The sequence below is a fragment of the Silene latifolia genome, chromosome 9 (assembly GCF_048544455.1).
Source record: "Silene latifolia isolate original U9 population chromosome 9, ASM4854445v1, whole genome shotgun sequence".
Lineage (NCBI taxonomy): Eukaryota > Viridiplantae > Streptophyta > Magnoliopsida > Caryophyllales > Caryophyllaceae > Silene > Silene latifolia.
Window position 1 is genome coordinate 136,350,222 of NC_133534.1, and position 21,445 is coordinate 136,371,666.

At 38.3% G+C, this 21,445-nt stretch overlaps 1 protein-coding gene across 1 annotated transcript; it reads right to left on the reverse strand.

The window, feature by feature from the left end:
- Window positions 1-1,456: 1,456 nt before the first annotated feature.
- Window positions 1,457-2,008, reverse strand: LOC141601633 (uncharacterized). The gene has a single exon (XM_074421927.1). It carries the CDS (start codon window positions 2,006-2,008, stop codon window positions 1,457-1,459), a length of 552 nt encoding a protein of 183 aa, XP_074278028.1.
- Window positions 2,009-21,445: the final 19,437 nt, after the last annotated feature.

A 21,445-nucleotide genomic window follows, 5' to 3' on the forward strand; every position in this document is an offset into this window, starting at 1 on the left:
TGGGATCCTTTCCATACCAAAGATACTGCCTGCATATTTTCTTAATTGCAGCAAATACAGTCTTGGGTAAAATAAAAATACGAGCCCAGTAGCAGTGCAAAGTACTAAGGACAGACTGGATCAAACCAACCCTTCTAGCATAAGATAACTTTCTAGAACCCAGTCCCCTAATATTAGTAACCACATTCACAATCAAACAATTATAGTCCATTATGGAAAGACGTTTAGGAGACACATTAATGCCCAAATATTTGAAAGGGACTGCACTTCTCTTCATCCTTGTGGCCTGCTCAATCTCTCTGATCAGGCTATCAGGAACTCCATTAGAAATGAAATTTGATTTACCACTATTCATCACCAACCCTGTAGCCTTAGAAAAGTAGTTAAAAGCTTTAAGTAGGAGATTAATAGAAGCTCTCTCACCTTTGCAGAACATAATAAGGTCATCAACAAAGCAAAGATGAGTAAGGTTGATCCTCTTATATAAAGGATGGTACCTGAACTTTCTATGTTGTTGAACAATCAACAAGATTCTACTACGGTAGTCAAAGCAAAAGGTGAATAAAAGAGGGGAAAGTGGATCACTCTGTCTTAATCCCCTTTGCCCCTTAAGAAACCTAAAAGTTTCCCCATTGAGAGAAAGAGAATAAGAAGGGGTATTAACACATTGCATCAGAAGATCAGTGAACTTTTTAGGAAAGCCAGGAGCCTCAAGCATATCAGAAACAAAAGACCACTCAATGGAGTCATATGCTTTTTGAAGGTCAAGCTTCATCAACATCCTAGGGGAACAACTCTTCCTGTTATACATCTTAATAAGGTCCTGGCAAATAAGTATATTGGCTACAATGTCTCTTCCTTTGATAAAAGCCCCCTGAGAGGGACTAATAATATAAGGGAGAATACGACTCATTCTAGCACAGATCACCTTAGACAAACATTTGTAGATAGTATTGCAACATGCAATTGGTCTGAATTGCATCACAGTCTCAGGGATCTCAGTCTTAGGTATTAAAGTGATGATAGTGTTGTTGACTTGCTTCAGTAGTTTCCCAGAAGCATAAACATTTTTGATAGCACTAATCACTTCAGCACCCACAATAGTCCAATTGTCCTTGAAGAACTGGCTACTGTTACCATCTGGTCCAGGAGCTTTGTTCCCAGGAATGTCAAACATAGCAGCCTTGATTTCCTCTCCAGTAACCTCAGCGTTAAGGATATCACAATGTTCTTGAGTAAGACAATTCCCACGTTGTGCAATTTTTTTGTTTAGAGGGTTGACAGGAGTAGAGTTCCCCAGCTGGTTTTGATAGTAGTCCTCAAATGCCTGCTGAATATCCTTAGGATCAACATAGAGATTATTATTCATGTCCCTGATCTGAAACACCCTATTCCTAGCCCTTCTCTTCTTGATAGCAGCATGAAAGAAGGCAGTGTTCTCATCCCCTGACTTCATCTAGTCACACTTTGCCTTTTGTTTCAGAAACTGGTCCCCTACTTTAACTATTTCAGTCAACACCCTGGCACAAGCTCTCTCATTCTCAATCCACTCCTTGTTCGAAGGGTCAGTAACAAGAAGGGATTGGAAATGTTTAAGGGACAGTTCAGTCAAATGGGTAAGGTTCTCAATATACTCAAAATTCTCCTTATTAAGTTTCAGCAAACCTTTCTTCAAACCCTTTAACTTACTAACAACTCTGAACATGGGCGTGCCCTGCACATCCCTATTCCAGGCAGCTAACACAACATCCTTATAATTAGTGGCCATAGACCACATGTTAAAGTACTTGAAAGTAGTTCCCCTCCTCTGTCTCTCTTCCTCAAAGTGGACCAAACCAGGGCAATGGTCAAAAAGTCCCTCAGGGAGGAAGTGAACATAGCTATCAGGGAATTGTTCAAGCCAATCCTCATTGATAAATGCCATATCAATCCTACTGTAAATAAGAGTATCATTCCCTTGTTTGTTATTCCAAGTGTAGAATGCCCCTCTTAAAGTCATATCAGTCATATGTCAGTCCCTAATGGTATCAGCCATAGGTCTAATTTCAGCAATAGTTATCTCAGCACCCCCAAACCTCTCATTTCTCCCCATGATAGCATTGAAGTCACCACAAAGGAGCCAAGGAGCATTAATCTGCAGATGATAGGATCTAATACTTTGCCAAGAGGATCTCTATCTCCCAGTGTGTTAAGGCCATACACCACTGTAAAATAGCATCCCTTCCTTCTTGCTTTATCAAACACATTTGTGTGAATACATTGAATAGTAACATCCAAGACATCCACATCAAACAAACCAGGGTCCCAAATGAGCCAAATCCGACCTCCAGTATGAAGATTAGAATTAGTACAAATGGCCCAGGATGAGCAGAAATTATTACTCACTTTATTCCAATTCCTACCTTTTATTTTAGTTTCTAAAATCCCAAACAAGCCCACTTTATTCATTGTTAAAATCTTTCTATTTCATTTTGCTTCCAATGGGGTATTTTCTACAACTCAAAAAGGCAATTTCTACGCCGATTTGAGCACAAACAGGTCAAAATTTCAAAATACGACCACAACCAGGCGACGTGATTTTACTGACAGGGCTGTCGTATACCTATAAAAAATAACTAACTAAACTAATTGTATAGCTAGGGAAGTCAGGTCGATCTTCTCAGGGAGGCAAGATATCTGTAAAGGTCCGTCTATTTGGTCACAAATGGGGGGGGGGGGGGTGGGGGGTTGTAATTGGTTTTCTAAACTAAAAGTGTAAAAAGAAGGGAAGCAAGGAAAGAGCAATAAAGGCAGAAAATGAGAATAAACTATCAATAGAGAGGGGGCATGTCAGGATTTCGGTTCACTACGGTAGTCCAGTGATTCAACTGTAAACAACTTAGGTAAACTACTGCGAGACGGATATGGAAAGGTCCTTCTGGTCCACTTTCTACCCTAGATTACCTCTAACTTAACTTCCGTCCTCGTCAGAGTAGTCTACTGTTCATAGCAGGTCTATTTAGTCCAATCTTCCGATCTAGGATTAAATTTAACCAGATTAAAAAGGTGACTCAGAAGCGTGCACTCAACTAAGTCGGTAAATACAGTTATATTGCTATAGGGACAGAGTCTCACAATTAATTCATCTAACCTATTTACTACATCGTCATATTTCTACCGTAGATCTCCTAATCCCAACATGAAATGATTTAGCTACTCATATCGCTAATGTTGTCAATAATAACAATATTGAAATAACTAATATAAAACATGATGAAGTAATAATTAAAATGCATAAAAGTAATTAGGGCAGAAAATTAAAGGAACAAAACAAGCAGTTAAGATGAACAAAAGAAATATTAATATTGAAAAGGGAGAAAGAGATTACAATCGCAAGAATCCGGCGTAAAGAACAAACAAATCCGAGCAAAATAACCCCGAAAGCCAAGTTACAGTGAAAAGGGAGAAAGAAACGCCGTCTTAAAAATGATAGATGAAAAACTGAATAATGAATAGAAAAAAATGATCCCCTCCTAATGACCTAGTTATGCTGCATTTAAATAGAAAATTAACTAAGTCTAATAACTAAAACGAGTTCACGGGCTAATTAAAGCCCACGACAGCCAAAACCACTCGATCGAGTAGTCTGAAACCACTCAATCGAGCATTTCTCCAGATAATCTACTCGATCGAGTAGAATTGTTACTCGATCGAGTAACCCCTAATTCCAGCTCTTCTTGATCGAGTATAATACTACTCGATCGACCAACCAATGCCATAGAAACCACTCGATCGAGCATTAAAACAGCTCGATCGAGTATTCTTCTTCCAAAACAGCTCAAACTAGTGACGGACTGCTCCGTAGACCGTTCCTTCACGCATCCCAATGCAAGATCTCACTCTGAACAATCTCGCCTCCTCAAAATGCATGCAAAAAGGGACGAAAATGGTACGATTCCACTACTTTCGCGTTCATTTCTACAAAACGGACAAAACGAACCAAAGTAGACAATTCGGGGGCAAAATGCAATATAAACAGTACGGAAATACATAGAAATACGTGCTAAACTAGGCTAAAAAGACTATACAAAATGCACAAATCAAATATCTCTAAACCGAACCTTTACTCGTCCTCGAGTAAACAAAAATGCAACTAATGGAACGAAAATGAAAACTCAGAGCTAACTTAACTTGTCTACTTGAACCAATTTAATGCAACAAAAATTAACAGTTATAGCTATGCAGTCAATACGCAAATGAGTTATAAGTTGTTTAGAAACATAGCCGACCTATCGACCTTGCAAGACCAACAAAATCGGACTCTCTCGTGGTCACTCTTCTCTCATGAAGCAAAGGGTGAATAATATATGTGAAAGAGAGAAAGAGAAACAGACACTCACCTAACTACGACCTACATAGCATTCATGCAACAAAAATGAAAAGACGATTCAAGTACTAATGCACACACTCCAACCAATAATGTCCGTCATAGCCGAGGGCTTACAAATGATATGGGAATAGTGAGGTTCAGGAGAGAAGAGGCAAAACAAGTTATGGTAATGTGGAGGTAAAAGCGCCAAGCTAGTTCCTAAACAGGACCATATAAGACCGTCCGAATCTCAATTGACTGAAAAATAAAGTACAAGTGCCCGTCATTTGGCACACAACTCACTAATCACATACACCATCTCCTCAAAATATGGAATAAAACGGAGGAGTGAGACCGTCACAAGAATAAAACGAATACAGACGGACTCAAAATCAAACCAGCTCGAAATTTTTCAAAATTTTCTCTCTGGTTCTCCACTGAACAACGTGATTTCATCTTTTTTTTTTTCATTCATTTTTTTCTTTTTCCTTTTTTTTTCTTTCTTTTCACGTTTTTCAATTTTTATTTTCACGTTTTTCAATTTTTTTTCGAATTTTTTCATTCTCATTCTCCCTTCCTTTATTTACACCATCTCCAATCAAAATGATATGGGCCGAACTGCAGACGGAAAAATCATACCACAAAAGACATACTAAACTAGCTTGACTAGGCAGGCTTAGTTTGGGATGTAGCTAATTGGTCATAAAGGCAAGTTTTGGCTTAAGTAGAGCTAAATGGGTGAAGAATATAAGAAAAGGGGAAAAATTGCAAGCACCTCCCTGCATGTGACACCGACCACAAACCCGAATGTGTGCATTTGACAAGAAATCGAATGTCATAAAAGTGCAAAAATGATGAACATGCTATGCAAGGAGTACTACTCTCAATTCCTAATGAACTGGTCATGAATGTCACCAGTTATGGGCTCTAAAACTCAGAAATTGTAAAGTAGGTTGCCAATTAATCAGGTCAAGTCTAAACAGTCGGCTATATTTGAACAAAAACTCGTAGATTATGCGTATGATAAAGCTAATAACCATCAACGAAAGTGCAAGGCTCAAGTAAAATGACAAGTTATAGTGCAGTTTCATCACGGAAATCAACCGTTCCGACTCAACCTATATGCAAAAATAAACGTGAATATTTTTGGATTTTTTGAAATTTTTCTACTAATTTTTTTTTTTTTGGTTTTCTTATTTTTAATGAAATAAATAAACAATGCAAGCTGAAATAAATAAACGTGAATGCAAAACAAATGCAAATGCAGACTCAAAAGGATGCAATACCCTCCCCAAACCAAAACGGACAACGCCCTCGTTGTCCTCCAGCATACACCAGCAGATATATACAGGGAACGGGAATATATAACCAATAAAGAATGAAAAACAATAAAATAAAAAGGAGACAAAATAAATAAATAAGCAAGAATAAACATACAGAACACGAACTTCCCCAAACCAGCCAGAAAACTGGGGAAGTGAGTAGACCAGCAGCTACTCGTCAGCCTCCTCGTCACTGTCACGCACGTCCTCCACCATCACCGTGAAGTCCGGATCTACCTCCTGCTCTGCTCAGCTCGAGCTCTCTCCGCCGCCGCCGCCAGGTCCTCATCCTCCTCCTCCTCACTAGCAGACTCCGGGTACCCCTCAGCTGGGTACCGGTAAAAGGAAGGGTGTGGCCAACCCTTTGGGATCGGACGGTGTCGCCTCATGTGATACTCGTATAGAGGGAACAAAGTCAAAGCTATGTCCCGTTCCATACGAGCCCGTCTCTCTGCAATCTCAACTAACAAACCGTCACGGCGCCCTTGGTCCATGACCGAGAACGCCTCAAAGGGTGGTGGAGGTACAAAACTAACCGGTAGGACCGGCTGTGTCTGTGTCTGGTCAGCAGGCGCGGGAGTAGGAGTAGGAGTAGGGATCGGGGTAAGTGTGGCCTGGAAGTCTGGCCACCCGTGGAAGGTGCGGATCCCTCTCCGGTCTCAAGTCTACGCCGCTTCTTAGCGGCGGGTAAGGTAGTAGGTGGGCGGACCTGGAGGTGGTACTGAGGTAGAGGTGGTGGTCGGGCGCCCCATGCAACAGTGGGCAAAGGGGCTAGACGAGGCAAGGTGTCACAAGGAAGGTCGACGGATAGGGAACCATCTATCTTCCATGTCCGGTAATCTGTGGTCAGCCAAGTCTGAGAGTGCATGGCAGCTAGGCTCAGATACCTATCACCGTCTATGTAAGGTAAGTCACGAGGCAAGACGGTGAGGAGAGAATGGGAAAGAAAGGTGGTTATGCCACCGCAGACGATAGTGCTCATGAGCTTCTCTCCCTGAGCCTGGAAGTACCTGGCGGTCAAATAAGCGATGTTGAGGGTAAAGGGACCCTCGCCGTCGATGTTCAGGTAGCCGCCTAAGATGGAGAGCTCTTGTTGTTGATGTTGTTTGGCTCCTTCCGGCCAAAAATAGTTCTCCCCATCAGTCTAAGAAAGTAACGGGCGGGGGGTAGATGGACCTGAGCGAGCTTTCGCTCGTGAAAAGGGGTCTGTTCCAAAGCCCGCCAAAGAAGACTAATGACCTTCCTAGGGGCAACAGTGGTGCCCGTAAAGGAAAGGCCGAGTCGGGTACCAAACTCCTCAAGTGTCATAGAAAAGGTCCGGTTATACAACCGGAAGGACACATAAAGACTAGTAGGGACAGCATCGTGTGCCCCTGAGGAGAAGGTAAAGGAGCTGAAGAACTCAAGGCTCAGCTCCCTGAAAGTGTGGCCACTCATAGTGATGAGTCCGGCCATCCCCGTGCCCCGTAAAAGCTCACAAACTAGCTCGTAGAAGCCGAGCCTCTGAAGTGACGTACGGCAAAGAAAGCGCGTAGGGAGAAAGTCACAGTCAACCAAGTTATAAAACCTCTCACGATGAATACCATTAATAAAAGTTACCTGCGGGTACTCAGGGTGGGAGTCAAGAGTGTCGTCCACTCGGATCGTAACACAGCCAGCAGCAGGTGTAGCACGACCTGAAGGAAAAGTAGATCTATATACTAACATATTCATATATGTTTTTGTTAATTTACTCATAAAATTAATAAATGATCTTATGCATGCAAACTAATAAACAATATAAGAAGAAATGTTCATCTTACATTGTGATTTCGGTTTCTAGGGCACAAGAGAGATCTCCTTCTCTCTTGTTCTTGTGATTTCCTTTATGGATGAACAAAGACCCAAGTATAGGATCTCTCCCAAGGATTAATACCCAAAGCACACTCTTAATAAAATTAATATTATGAATACTAAAACAAACAAAAAACAATGGGGATTTTAGAGAGAGGATGCTCCTTCTTCTTTCTAGGGTTTTGATTGCAAAATGGCAAGAAAAACCACAAAAAAATCCCAATCTATATCTAAAAATCGATTACGTGCTAAAGTTCGTCTCTCTTTTACTAATTGTGAGAATCATAAACTTGATATGGAATCGCCTGTACCGTCTTCGTCTGAGAATGTAATTCCGCAATCGTCAGACGCGAGGAAGACTAAGTCTATGACTGAAGTGGTGGGTATCCCTGAGATTAATTTGGGTGATATTGTTGAAACTGTTGAGGAGCCTTCCTCTGAGGTTACTGAGACTGTGGTTGTATCCTCTGAGGTTGCTGTGGAAATTCCCTCAGAGAATGTTGTAGTTGTTCCTGCTGAGGCTTCTGAGACTCCTGGAAATGAGGAAGGTTGGACGGAATTTTCAGGTAAACGTTCTTCTCTTCTAGGGTTCCTTCGCCTGTGGCTTCATCTTCTCTCCTGCAACTTACTGTTGAGGATGTTGCCCCTGAAATTCAATACTGGGATACGGCTGTGGTATGCTATGTCTTAGGTAGTAACCCCCCTCGTGAATTGGTCACTGGTTTTATTGGGAAAATTTGGGGAGTCTATAAGTTTGATAAGATCTCCTTTTTGCCTAATGGTGTGTTTCTGGTACGTTTTCCCACAAAGGAGTGTCAAAGTCTTGTCTTGCAGCAAGGATTTCCTATGTATGACAACAAGCCTGTTGTGGTTAAACCCTGGACTGAGTCTGTGAGTCTCATGAAGGAGAGAGTTAAATCTGTTCCTATTTGGCTTCGTTTATGTGGTTTACCTTTGAAGTTCTGGGGTAAATCCAGTCTTGAGAAATTGGCTGGTTTGATTGGTAAATTTCTTAAGAGGGATGAGGCTACTGGGGATAGGACTAGGTTAGGTTATGCTAGACTCTTAGTTGAGGTTGATGTGGGTCAGGAATTCCCTGATAAGTTGTATTTTAAAGATGAGAAGGGCCAAGAGGTTAGCTTACTGGTTGAGTATGAATGGAAACCAACTGTCTGTGGTGTCTGTAAAGGTATTGGCCATACCATGGATATGTGCAAGAAGAAGAAAATTGAAGTGCCTCCTCCTAAACCACCACAGAAAGTTTGGAGACCAAAGCCAGTAGTGACTAACAAGCAATCTGGTTCTGGTACAGTGGTTAATGAGGTTCCTTTTGGAGGTCCTGTGTACCATAATTCAGCTCATTTGGTACCTGTCTCTGTGCTGCATCAAGTTAGTAGACAAGAACTGTTGGGAAATGTGTCCTCATCAATAGTGCGACCACATGATTTAAATATCGTTATTGAATCTCATTTTTAAGAATACAATTGGGAAGTAATATTGTTACTGTCAACTGGTCAACATATATCGGTAATGATTGGCTGACTAGAGTTTGACATTACTGTCGTGTGACGGTGGTGATCAGTTGACCCCCTAGGTCATACCTAAAGGGCAATACACTTAATTGATTATTTAATTAATCGTATAATGTTACGAGTTAATTAAATTTCTTGAAAAATTGACGGACAATTTTGGTAGTAAAATTTACGTATCAAATTGAAATATGATTAAATGAGATACGGTCTGAGTAATCGAATTGTATCATTACTCGGATGAAATTATTGTTTAAAGAAACGATTGGATTTGAATGAATTATTATAAATACAATCTGTTGTGATTTATAAATGGTAAAAATATTTTGGCACAAGTAATTATGAAATTACTAAGTCAATTTTTGTATATGACGTATTTTTGATAATACGTTGAATTTTTAATATATTAAAAATTACATAACAAATATATGTGACATGTGACATGTAACATGTAGACAATTGACAAAAATAATATGGACTCCATATTATGTAAATGCCGAAATAATGGAGGGGATTAGGCTTAAATTGTGTTTATATTTTAAAAGAAAGCATAATGATTATAAAGTAATCTAGCCATGCAAGCCTATGAACATTGTTAAGAGCAACAATTTCATGCATTGGCTCTTTCCTTTCCTCCACTCCCACCGGTTTTTGGGAAGAAAAACACTTGAGATTTTTCTTATTTTTGCCTAATATTCACTAAGAGGTAGTGGATGTTCATTCATTCTTTTACTCATCAAAATATAAGATTTCTAGAGAGACAAAAACTCTCTCTTCTTCTTCTCTCCCATATAGCCAAAATTATTAAGTGTATATAATAATTTTGGGTCATTTTTCTACTAGATTAATATTATACTAGTATTCATAATATTAATTAGATTAAGTGTTAAGCCTTGGGTATAAAGCTTGGGGAGAGATCTTATTCTTAGATCTTGTTCATCCATTGGAATAGCTCAAGAACAAGAAGAGAAAGGTGATCTCTCTTGTGCCCAATATAGCCGATATATTGAATGTAAGGACATTATTTCTCTTCTTTTATATTATTGTTTGCATGCATATAATCCGTTTTAATTTTATGACAAATTATTTTAGACATATATGAGTATGTTAAAGTGTATATGAATCTACTTTTTCTTAAATCGGTATCATGAGCCACGGTTGTTTGCATGCAAATTGGTTAAAAGTTTTTCCGAGTTATATGAATAACAAATAAAACTTATAAAATTTGTGTTATTATGATATATCACGAAATTATTACATGCATGTTAATATTTCTGGTCCTAAAGTGTTTTAGGATATTTTGGTTAATTTTTCGGATTTTTATTGTTCATATTTCATTATAATGACATTTAAATGTGATTTTATGAGTAAAAATGTCATTTTTGGACGAAAATTAGCTATACTTCGAATTTTCACTTGGTTTTTGGATATGTTGTTACATATATTATTTTGAGATAACCTGTAAATTTTCATAATTTTTGGACTTGTTATGCTCGAAAAATGAATTTTTAATTATTAAATTCGGATTTAAGAGAAAAATAGGTTAATATGAGGTAAATTTCGAATCTGATCATAGAAAATTAATATGTTGTCACATGCAATTTTACAAAATGTGTGTAAAATAATTGGCTATAAAGAAGTCTTTTAGCATGATTTATGAATTTTTGAAGAAAAATTAGCATAAATAGTGACATTATTAGTGTAAAATTAATAAAACATAATCTATGACTTAGGAAAAACGTCTAATGTTGCTTTTTATTGTATTTTTCAGATCTAAAATTGAAAAGTTAATGAAAATAATTTTTCCATGTTTTTATGATTATTTTATTCAATATCGATAAACCGCAACATTGTTTTTCCTAAATTTTTCAAATTTTTAACCTAAGATTTTGAACATTATGAGTGTCATGGATTTTTCCAGAATGTTCATGAATTTAAATTTCAAATTTTGAATTTATTTGAAATTTTGTGATTTATTTGAAGTTTAATAGCTTATTTTTGTAATTTTGGTCCATTTATGAACAATTTTGTAAATAAAAGTTAATTATGGTCAAATTATTAGTGAAGACTATATTTTTAGTCCTAAGAGGTTAGTGTAATTAACTTATGCATAAATATGAGTTTATGTATTTTTGTGATTATAAAATGTTGAAATCATACAAATCCGTAAAAACCGAGTAATATACGATATTGGCTAATTAAAAGGCGATTTAGCATAAAATTGAGCATGTTCTTACATATTATAATGCTGCATTTTTCTTTATGATTGTCATAATTTTAATTTATGTAATTTTGAATTATGTAATTTTACTTAGTATGGCCTTAGATTTTAATTGGTATTTCCCGAAATGTATGGGAATATCGATTCGGTTGTAATTTTATTGTGATCTCGTATCACCGTTTTGTAATTTAATAGATTTATTTTATTTTAGTTACAAATGTATAATAGGAAATTATGTAATTTATTATGTAATTTTATTCATTCCGGAGTTCCTAAAGACGGATTTCTTCAAGAATGGCGATACATAAAGACGGTGTTACCTCGAGATGCGTGCCACAACCGAAGTTCAAGGGACCAATGGAGTTGGTTTCCGAATATGTAATAGATTAATAGTTTTTCTATTTTAGGAAAGGCCATACTAGGATTTATTTTTCCTTTATGCTTGCATTTTATTTTATGTCACATGCATCGCTAAATCGCCATAACTAAACATGCATTGTCTTTTATCGAGTTTTTCGACCGTGTCAATTAGAATTATCGTAGTTCACCGCTTTAGTTCACTTAAAACGTGATAGATAATAAATTGACATGACCTCTCGCTAAAACTATCAATTGAGACATAGCCTTACCAAATAGTAGAAACCATGAAAACCTATTTCGTGAGGGAGTGCACTCGGCCACACCGGGTACAAACCTTGTTACGTAGGGGAAGTGGGTGATGAATGTTAATCCACCGAATTCATGTTGATGAGGGATGTATCGGCCCCACCGTGCCCAAGTTAATGTGGGTTTGGATCATGGACACATTTATTCGAAATTTGGATTGAACTCAACAAAAGTATTTGATAAGGGATGTATCGGCCCCACCGTGCCCTTGTCGATGTGTTTTGGGCTATAGATAATTGTTAATGTAATATTATCGACCAAGAGTTCTAAAAGTATAATCGATTAAACGTTAATCCACCGAGTTATATTGATAAAGGATGTATCGGCCCCACCGTGCCTAAGTCGATATGAATTTGGGTCTTGGAATCATTTATTATAGTTGGGTAGAGGTCACTATATAAATGTTCATATCTTGTTAAATTTGCAAGTATGATTTAAAAAGACAAATGTTAATATTTCCTTTCCTCCATATTTGTAGTGCATTACAATGAATCCATCAAATGCTACCGCACCGATAACCATTGAGTCATATCACCATGTTCTTGACGACGTATGCTCCAACAATAATTTCGATACAACTAGAGAACTTCATTTCGGGATAGGTTCGGATGGAAACCTTAATTTCATCACCACTTCTAAACCACCCACTACTACTAGACCTCGTGTGAGTCCGTCTCAGGAAGACTACCTCATACGATCTATAGGGTCTTTATCTCTGGAAGATAAAGATGCCAAAGCTAGTGGGAGCTCTAGCAATCAAGTTCTTGCATCAAAGGGTAAGAGGTTCAAGAAGAAAGGAAAGAAAGTCAAAAACTTCAAGCAAGTTAATGATGAGTGCCATTATTGCTATGGCATGGGACATTGGCTTAGGAATTGCCCTATGTATTTGCGAAATATAAGGGAAGGACTCATTGCTCCAAAAGGTACAATTCCTAAATAAATTTATGTTATTGATATAAATTATACTTCCACTACGACATGGGTACTAGATACCGGTTGTGGTTCTCACCTTTGTAATCATTTACAGGGTTTAAGAGATGTGGAGAGGCTTAGCAAGGGAGATGTGGATCTACGCCTTGGAAATGGAGCTCGGGTAGCGGCCGAATCCAAGGGAACTTATGTTTTAGATTTGCCAAATGGATTTGAGTTGTATTTGCATAATTGTTTTTATGTACCTACACTCTCTAAAAACATTATTTCAATCGCCATGCTAGACGTGGACGGTTTTTGTTTTGTCATTAAGAACAATCGTTGCTCTTTTTCTAGGAATGATTTGGTTATTGGCCAAGCTACTTCCATCAATGGCATTTACATTTTAGAGACCTCAAATCCGACAAATGATATCTATAACATTCAATCAAAGAAACTCAAAACAAGTGACCCAAGTGAAGCGTTCATTTGGCATTGTCGATTAGGTCACATAAACGAGAATCGCATCAAAAGATTAATTTCGACTAATGTGATTACACCATTTGATTATCAATCATATGGCACATGCGAATATTGCCTAATTGGCAAAATGACTCGTAATCCTTTTAGTGGTAAAGGGACACGAGCTAGTGAGCTATTGGGACTCATACACACCGATGTGTGTGGACCATTGTCTATCACCGCTCGTGGTAATTATGACTACTTCATAACCTTCACCGATGATTTAAGTAGATATGGGTATATCTATTTAATTAAACATAAGAGTGAAGCGTTTGAGAAATTCAAGGAATTTCAAAATGAAGTGGAGAACCAATTGAATAAAAGGATTAAGGCACTACGATCCGATCGTGGTGGAGAATACCTTAGCCTTGAATTTGATTCACACTTGAAAAGTCGTGGTATTATATCACAACTTTCTCCACCCGGAACACCTCAACTTAATGGTGTTGCCGAAAGGAGAAATCGAACCTTACTAGATATGGTTCGATCCATGATGAGTCAAACCGAGTTACCGAACTCGTTTTGGGGATTTGCGATACAAACCGCAATTCGATCTTTGAGTAATAGTCCCACAAAGTCCACCGAAAAGACTCCATGTGAGATGTGGACGGGTAAGATCCCAAATATATCCTATATGAAGATTTGGGGATGTGATGCTTACGTCAAAACTAAGAACGACAACAAGCTAGCCCCAAGATCCGAAAAATGCATCTTTGTAGGTTATCCCTCGACCTCTCGAGGGTATTACTTCTACAAACCTCAAGATCATAAAGTGTTTGTGTCTTGCGAGGCTGTCTTCTTAGAAAGAGAATTTATTTCTAAAAGACAGAGTGGTAGAAATTTTGAACTTGATGAAGTTCAAGAGCCACAAACCGAGATAGAGACGCAAGAAGATGTTCCTTCGTCGTCTAACGCGGTTGTACCTCCTCCACTAAGAAGGACGGGCCGAGTAATTCGCCATCCCGATCGATATGTGGGACTTATCGAAGAAGATGGAACACTCGATGTGTTACTTATGGAAAGTGACGAGCCCGCCACCTACAAGGCCGCAATCTCTAGTCCTAATTCCACCTTATGGCTTGAAGCCATGAAATCCGAAATGGATTCTATGCTTGAAAACCAAGTTTGGGACTTGGTAGATTTGCCTAAAGGGGCAAGACCCTCCAATGCAAATGGATATTCAAGGTCAAAAATGGCATAGAAGGACATGACGATGTCTACAAAGCTAGGCTAGTGGCAAAAGGATTTACCCAAGTCCAAGGTCTCCATTATGATGAGACCTTCGCCCCGTAGCCATGCTAAGATCCATACGGATTTTGTTAGCGATCGCCGCATTTCATGATTATGAAATATGGCAAATGGATGTCAAAACCGCTTTTCTAAATGGGCATTTAGAAGAGGAGGTGTACATGATACAGCCCAAAGGTTTTGTTGATTCTAAAAATCCTAACAAAGTGTGCAAGCTTAAGAGATCCATTTATGGTCTTAAGCAAGCATCTAGAAGTTGGAATCATCGATTCAATCATGTTATAAAAGAAAATGGTTTCACTCGAAATGTTGAGGAACCATGTTTATACATGAAATTCTATGGGAGCAATGTTGTGTTCCTAATCTTGTATGTCGATGACATACTACTCATTGGAAATGATATTCCAATGTTGTCTTCCATTAAGAAGTGGTTAGGTAACCACTTCCAAATGAAGGATTTAGGAGAGGCACAACGCATATTAGGTATCCGGATCTATAGAGATAGACCCAAGAGGATATTGGCACTAAGTCAAGAGTCTTATGTTGATAAGATTCTTGACGATTCAAAGCATGGACAAATCCAAAAGGGGTTTGGTACCTATGGTAACCGGAACGATATTGAGCAGGACTCAATGTCCCTCCGAACCCCATGATGTTGAACGCATGAAGTTGATCCCTTACGCTTCCGCTGTTGGATCAATCATGTATGCCATGATATGCACACGTCCCGATGTCTCGTATGCCTTGAGCATGACGAGTAGATATCAAGCAAATCCAGGTGAGAGTCACTGGATTGTTGTCAAGAACATCCTTAAGTACTTGAGAAGAACTAAGGACTCTATCCTTGTGTTTGGAGGAGACACCGAGTTGCGTGTTACAGGATACACGGACTCAAGTTTTCAAACGGATAGAGATGACATGAAATCACAAGTGGTTTTGTTTTCATGCTCAATGGTGGTGCCGTAAGTGGAGAAGCTTCAAGGAAGTCAGAATCGCGGATTCGACAACGGAGGTGAGTACATAGCAAAGATCGGTCGCCAAGGAAGCTATGTGGATCAAGCAATTCACGGAAGGTCTAAAAGTAGTACCTACCGCCGATGATCCCATCACTCTCTATTGTGATAATAGTGGGACGATCTTCCAAGCTAAGGAGCCAAAGTCTAGTAATAGATCTAGACATGTACTTAGAAAGTATCATGTAATAAGAGATTTCATTGAAAGAAAGGAAATTGCGATTTGTAAGGTTGGGACGGATGACAACATAGCCGATCCGCTCACCAAGCCTTTATCGCAGGCTAAGCATGATGGGCATGTTGCGTCCATGGGACTTAAACGTGTACCAAATTTTTGTTAGATTTTGAAATGAAATAAAAGTGTTGTTTTTGTTCATGTTCATAATCGCATTTGTCTTTTATCCTTAATTTATACTTTGTTACATCCAAACGGGTTGTAGAGACAATTGAACCCCGTTAAAGTGAACATGGATTAACATTGTTTTGCCCATAGTTACTTATATGAGGTGACGTCTCGAAGTGACTAGAGTGTGAGGCGATTGATGGCAAGTTCAAGTGCCATACAATCATGTGAGATGACTAGTCGATCACATAGGCAGATTGTTAGGAACATTTTGTCGGGCCTAATGACCGCTTATAGAGTTCTCGCAAATTTATATAGCCTGGTCGTGGCGAGAGCTACTATAGTATTCTAATGAGTCAATTCTTTTGACTAAAGACTATTCTCCTAAGATGGCACAGTTTCATATTAACTTTGATTTGTGTTACTACGACCTTCGTAAATGGGGTCAAATGGGATATTTTGGGTTATGATGGCTGTGGCTAGTCGAAGGGAATGAGTGCGATAGGAATTGTCCACCCCTAGTCGGGGTTATAACAATATCTCGGGGCCACTCGAGGAGTAATGAATCGAAATGCGTGGCCACGCTCGGAAAGTATCTATGATAGATAAGTCCGGTCAATCGCTTATTCTCCGGATCGAGGAAACCACTCTCGATATGATCACTTGCAAGTACGACCTGAAAGACACCTTGCATTGAGTGGGAGATAGTAATAGGACAAGAGAATTGGTGACGCACACTTGTCGAGGACAAGTGGGAGATTGTTGGGAAATGTGTCCTCATCAATAGTGCGACCACATGATTTAAATATCGTTATTGAATCTCATAAGAATACAATTGGGAAGTAATATTGTTCTCACAACCGGTCAACATATATCGGTAATGATTGGTGACTAGAGTTTGACATTACTTGTCGTGTGACGGTGGTGATCGATTGACCCCTAGGTCATACCTAAAGGGCAATACACTTAATTGATTATTTAATTAATCGTATAATGTTACGAGTTAATTAAATTTCTTGAAAAATTGACGGACAATTTTGGTAGTAAAATTTACGTATCAAATTGAAATATGATTAAATGAGATACGGTCTGAGTAATCGAATTGTATCATTACTCGGATGAAATTATTGTTTAAAGAAACGATTGGATTTGAATGAATTATTATAAATACAATCTGTTGTGATTTATAAATGGTAAAAATATTTTGGCACAAGTAATTATGAAATTACTAAGTCAATTTTTGTATATGACGTATTTTTGATAATACGTTGAATTTTTAATATATTAAAAATTACATAACAAATATATGTGACATGTGACATGTAACATGTAGACAATTGACAAAAATAATATGGACTCCATATTATGTAAATGCCGAAATAATGGAGGGGATTAGGCTTAAATTGTGTTTATATTTTAAAAGAAAGCATAATGATTATAAAGTAATCTAGCCATGCAAGCCTATGAACATTGTTAAGAGCAACAATTTCATGCATTGGCTCTTTCCTTACCTCCACTCCCACCGGTTTTTGGGAAGAAAAACACTTGAGATTTTTCTTATTTTTGCCTAATATTCACTAAGAGGTAGTGGATGTTCATTCATTCTTTTACTCATCAAAATATAAGATTTCTAGAGAGACAAAAACTCTCTCTTCTTCTTCTCTCCCATATAGCCGAAATTATTAAGTGTATATAATAATTTTGGGTCATTTTTCTACTAGATTAATATTATACTAGTATTCATAATATTAATTAGATTAAGTGTTAAGCCTTGGGTATAAAGCTTGGGGAGAGATCTTATTCTTAGATCTTGTTCATCCATTGGAATAGCTCAAGAACAAGAAGAGAAAGGTGATCTCTCTTGTGCCCAATATAGCCGATATATTGAATGTAAGGACATTATTTCTCTTCTTTTATATTATTGTTTGCATGCATAAAATCCGTTTTAATTTTATGACAAATTATTTTAGACATATATGAGTATGTTAAAGTGTATATGAATCTACTTTTTCTTCAAGAACATGTTCAATCTAATGCTGCAATATCTCCTTCAAAGTCTTATGCAGATGATGTAGCTAGTAATTCAAAGGGGAAACAACAAATGAATGGGGGACAGGAGGATCCACCTGATAGTAGTAATCATGGATAATATTGGTGCATGGAATGTTAGGGGAATAAATGGGGCCAATAAGCAGTTAGATGTCAAAAAATTCCTTTTTCAGAATAATATTGGTCTCTTTGGTCTGGTTGAAACTAAGATTAAATTACATGATTTTCCTACTGTTTTAAATAACCTTGGCTCTCATTGGCAAGGAGTTAATAATAATAATTTTCATCATGGGGGGAGAGTTTGGTTAATTTGGAATCCATCTGTTTTTAGTATCAATGTTCTTCATACTAATGCTCAGGCTATTACTGCTCATGTGACTGAAATGCATACTGGAGATCAGTTCATGTTGAGTGTTGTCTATGGCTTCAATGAGGATGATAAGAGGTCTGACCTATGGGCCCATCTGAAAGATCTTCATGATAGGTACTCTGGTCCTTGGGGTATCTGTGGAGATTTTAACAATGTTCTTCATTATAATGAAAGAATTGGGAGAGATGTGACTTGGAATGAAATCTATGGGTTTAGAGACTGTGTTCAATATTATGGTCTTACTGATATTAAGGGGCAAGGTTCTTTCTTCACTTGGAACAATAAGCAAGACCCTGCTTCTAGGACTTTCTCTAGGATTGATAGATTCTTGATTAATGATGATTGGTTGGCCCTGTACCCTTCTGCCTATGCTCACTTTCTTCCTGAAGGGTTGTTTGATCATAACCCTTGTGTCTGTTACAGAAGACAAGTAAGGGATCACAGGAGGCCTCAATTTAAATACTACAATATATGGAGTTTGGATGCTCATTTTAAAGATGTTGTGACTTCTGAATGGAATAGGACTGTGCAGGGCACCCTCATGTTTCAGCTCTTTACCAAACTCAAAAACCTCAAAAAGCCTTTAAAGGAGTTGAACAGGAATAGGTTCTCTGATATAGAAAAGTCTGTTGGTGTTGCTAAAGCTCTCTTGGATGATTTGCAGCTGCAAATGCATCAAAATCCTCATAACCATCACATCTTGGCTGCTGAGAGTGAAGCTGCTAAGAATTATAAGCATCTTTCCCAGGTTCAACAAAATTTCCTGTGTCAAAAAGCTAAGCTTGAGTGGAGTAAATTTGGAGATGAAAATTCCAGTTTTTTCCATAGCCATATCAGGACTAGACAGATTCAGAATAGGGTGATGAGCATTAGAGGTGCTGATGGTATTCTGTGCAGTAATCCTCCTGATATTGAAGCTGCTTTTCTGAGCTACTATAAGGAGTTATTGGGCACTCATCATGCCACTTCCCCTGTTCACATCCCTACTGTTAGAACTGGCAACCTCATTTCTAAGGACCATGAACATACTCTTCTAGCCTCTGTGACTGCTGCTGAAATCAAAGGTCATTTTTTTTCTATTCCTGGTGTGAAGTCTCCTGGACCTGATGGGTATTCCAGTCAGTTCTACAAGGACTCTTGGGATATTGTTGGAGATAAGACAGTTGCAGCCATTCAGGATTTCTTTAGGACTGGTAAGCTCCTTAAGCAAATTAACACTACCACTCTCACTCTCATTCCTAAAGTTGATAATCCTGTCAGTGTTCTTGAATTTCGTCCAATAGCCTGTTGCAATGTGGTGTACAAGGTTATTGCTAAAGTGCTGTGTAGTAGGCTTAATAAAATTCTGCCTGACATTATTAATGAAAGTCAAGGGGGGTTTGTGAAGGGAAGGAATATTGTGGAGAATGTCCTTATTTGTCAGGACTTGGTGAGATTGTATAACAGGAAGTCTGCCTCTCCTAGGTGCTTGATCAAAATAGACCTGAGGAAGGCATATGATTCTGTTGAATGGCCCTTCTTAGAGCAAATGCTGTGTGCCCTAAAATTTCCACAGAAGTTCATTGATTTGGTTATGACCTGTGTTACTTCTCCTACTTATTCATTAGCTGTTAATGGTAGTCATTTTGGTTTCTTCCCTGGCAAGAGAGGTTTAAGGCAAGGGGATCCTCTATCTCCTCTTCTTTTTACTCTTTGCATGGAATACTTGTCGAGGATTTTAGGAGTGGTTTCTCATCAAGATGGTTTCAGATTCCATCCTCTTTGTGGCCACACTAGGTTGAATCACCTGCTTTTTGCTGATGACCTCCTCATGTTTTGTAAAGGGACTGAAACATCTATTATGTGGATTCTAAGGAGTTTTTCCACTTTTTCTCATGCTTCTGGATTGACGATGAACAAGGACAAGACAGAGATTTATTTCAATGGGGTTGCTGCCACTGCTATTGATAATATTCTTCATGTCTCTGGTTTTCATCAAGGTAGGCTGCCATTCAAGTATTTAGGGGTGCCAATCAGTGCTAAAAAATTGACCAAAACTGATGGCATGAAGCTAACTGATAGAATTGTGGCCAGGATTAGGAACTTGGGTAATAGGCATCTTTCTTATGCTGGGAGATTGGTTCTGGTCCAGTCTGTTTACTCTTCTCTCCATACGTACTGGGCTACTATTTTCTTAATTCCCAATGGGATTATCAAGAAAATAAATGCTATTTGCAGGAACTTCCTTTGGGGGGGAGGAGCTGATTATAAGAGAGCCCCAAATGTGAAATGGGATACTTGTTGTTTTGCTAAAGAGGAGGGTGGTTTAGGCATTAAGGATTCTAAAATTTGGAATATTGCTCTCCTTGGTAAGTATGTGTGGTGGCTTGCTCAGAAAAAAGATCACCTTTGGGTTAGATGGGTCAATCATGTCTATATGAAACATCTTGATTGGTCTGATTACAATGCTCCTACTGATTGTAGTTGGACTTGGAAGAAGATTGTTTCTACTTTTTCTAAATTCAAGCAAGCCTACATACATAATAAGTGGTTGAATGGGAACTCTGATTACACTGTTAGAGGTGGGTATGAATGGTTGAAGGGTACTCATTCTAAAGTGGATTGGAGATTTATTTGTTGGAATAATCTGAATGTCCCCAAATCTTCTTTTATTTTTTGGGCAATTATGCACAAAAGACTCCTTACTAAAGATAGGATGGTTAGGATGGGCATCAGTGTGGTGAATTTGTGTGACATCTGTGGTGAGGCTCCTGAAGATCATGATCATTTATTTTCCAACTGCAGGTATACCAAGATGTGTGTGTGTGTTTTACAGAGGAGACTTCAGGTCCAATTCAGGTTAGATGATCTGATAGTGTGGTTTTCCAAAGGTAGAGGTGTAACCAGATTGCAAAAGAGGTTTGTGGGGGCTTGTCATGTAGCTCTCTTCTATAAAATCTGGCTGGTTAGGAATGCAGCTCGTATTAATGGGTATGTGCAGAGGCCTGATACTTTGATTCAACAAATACTTGCAGAGATAAAGAACAGATTTCAGAAGCTCAATGAGAGTATTTTGCATCAGTCTGATCGTGC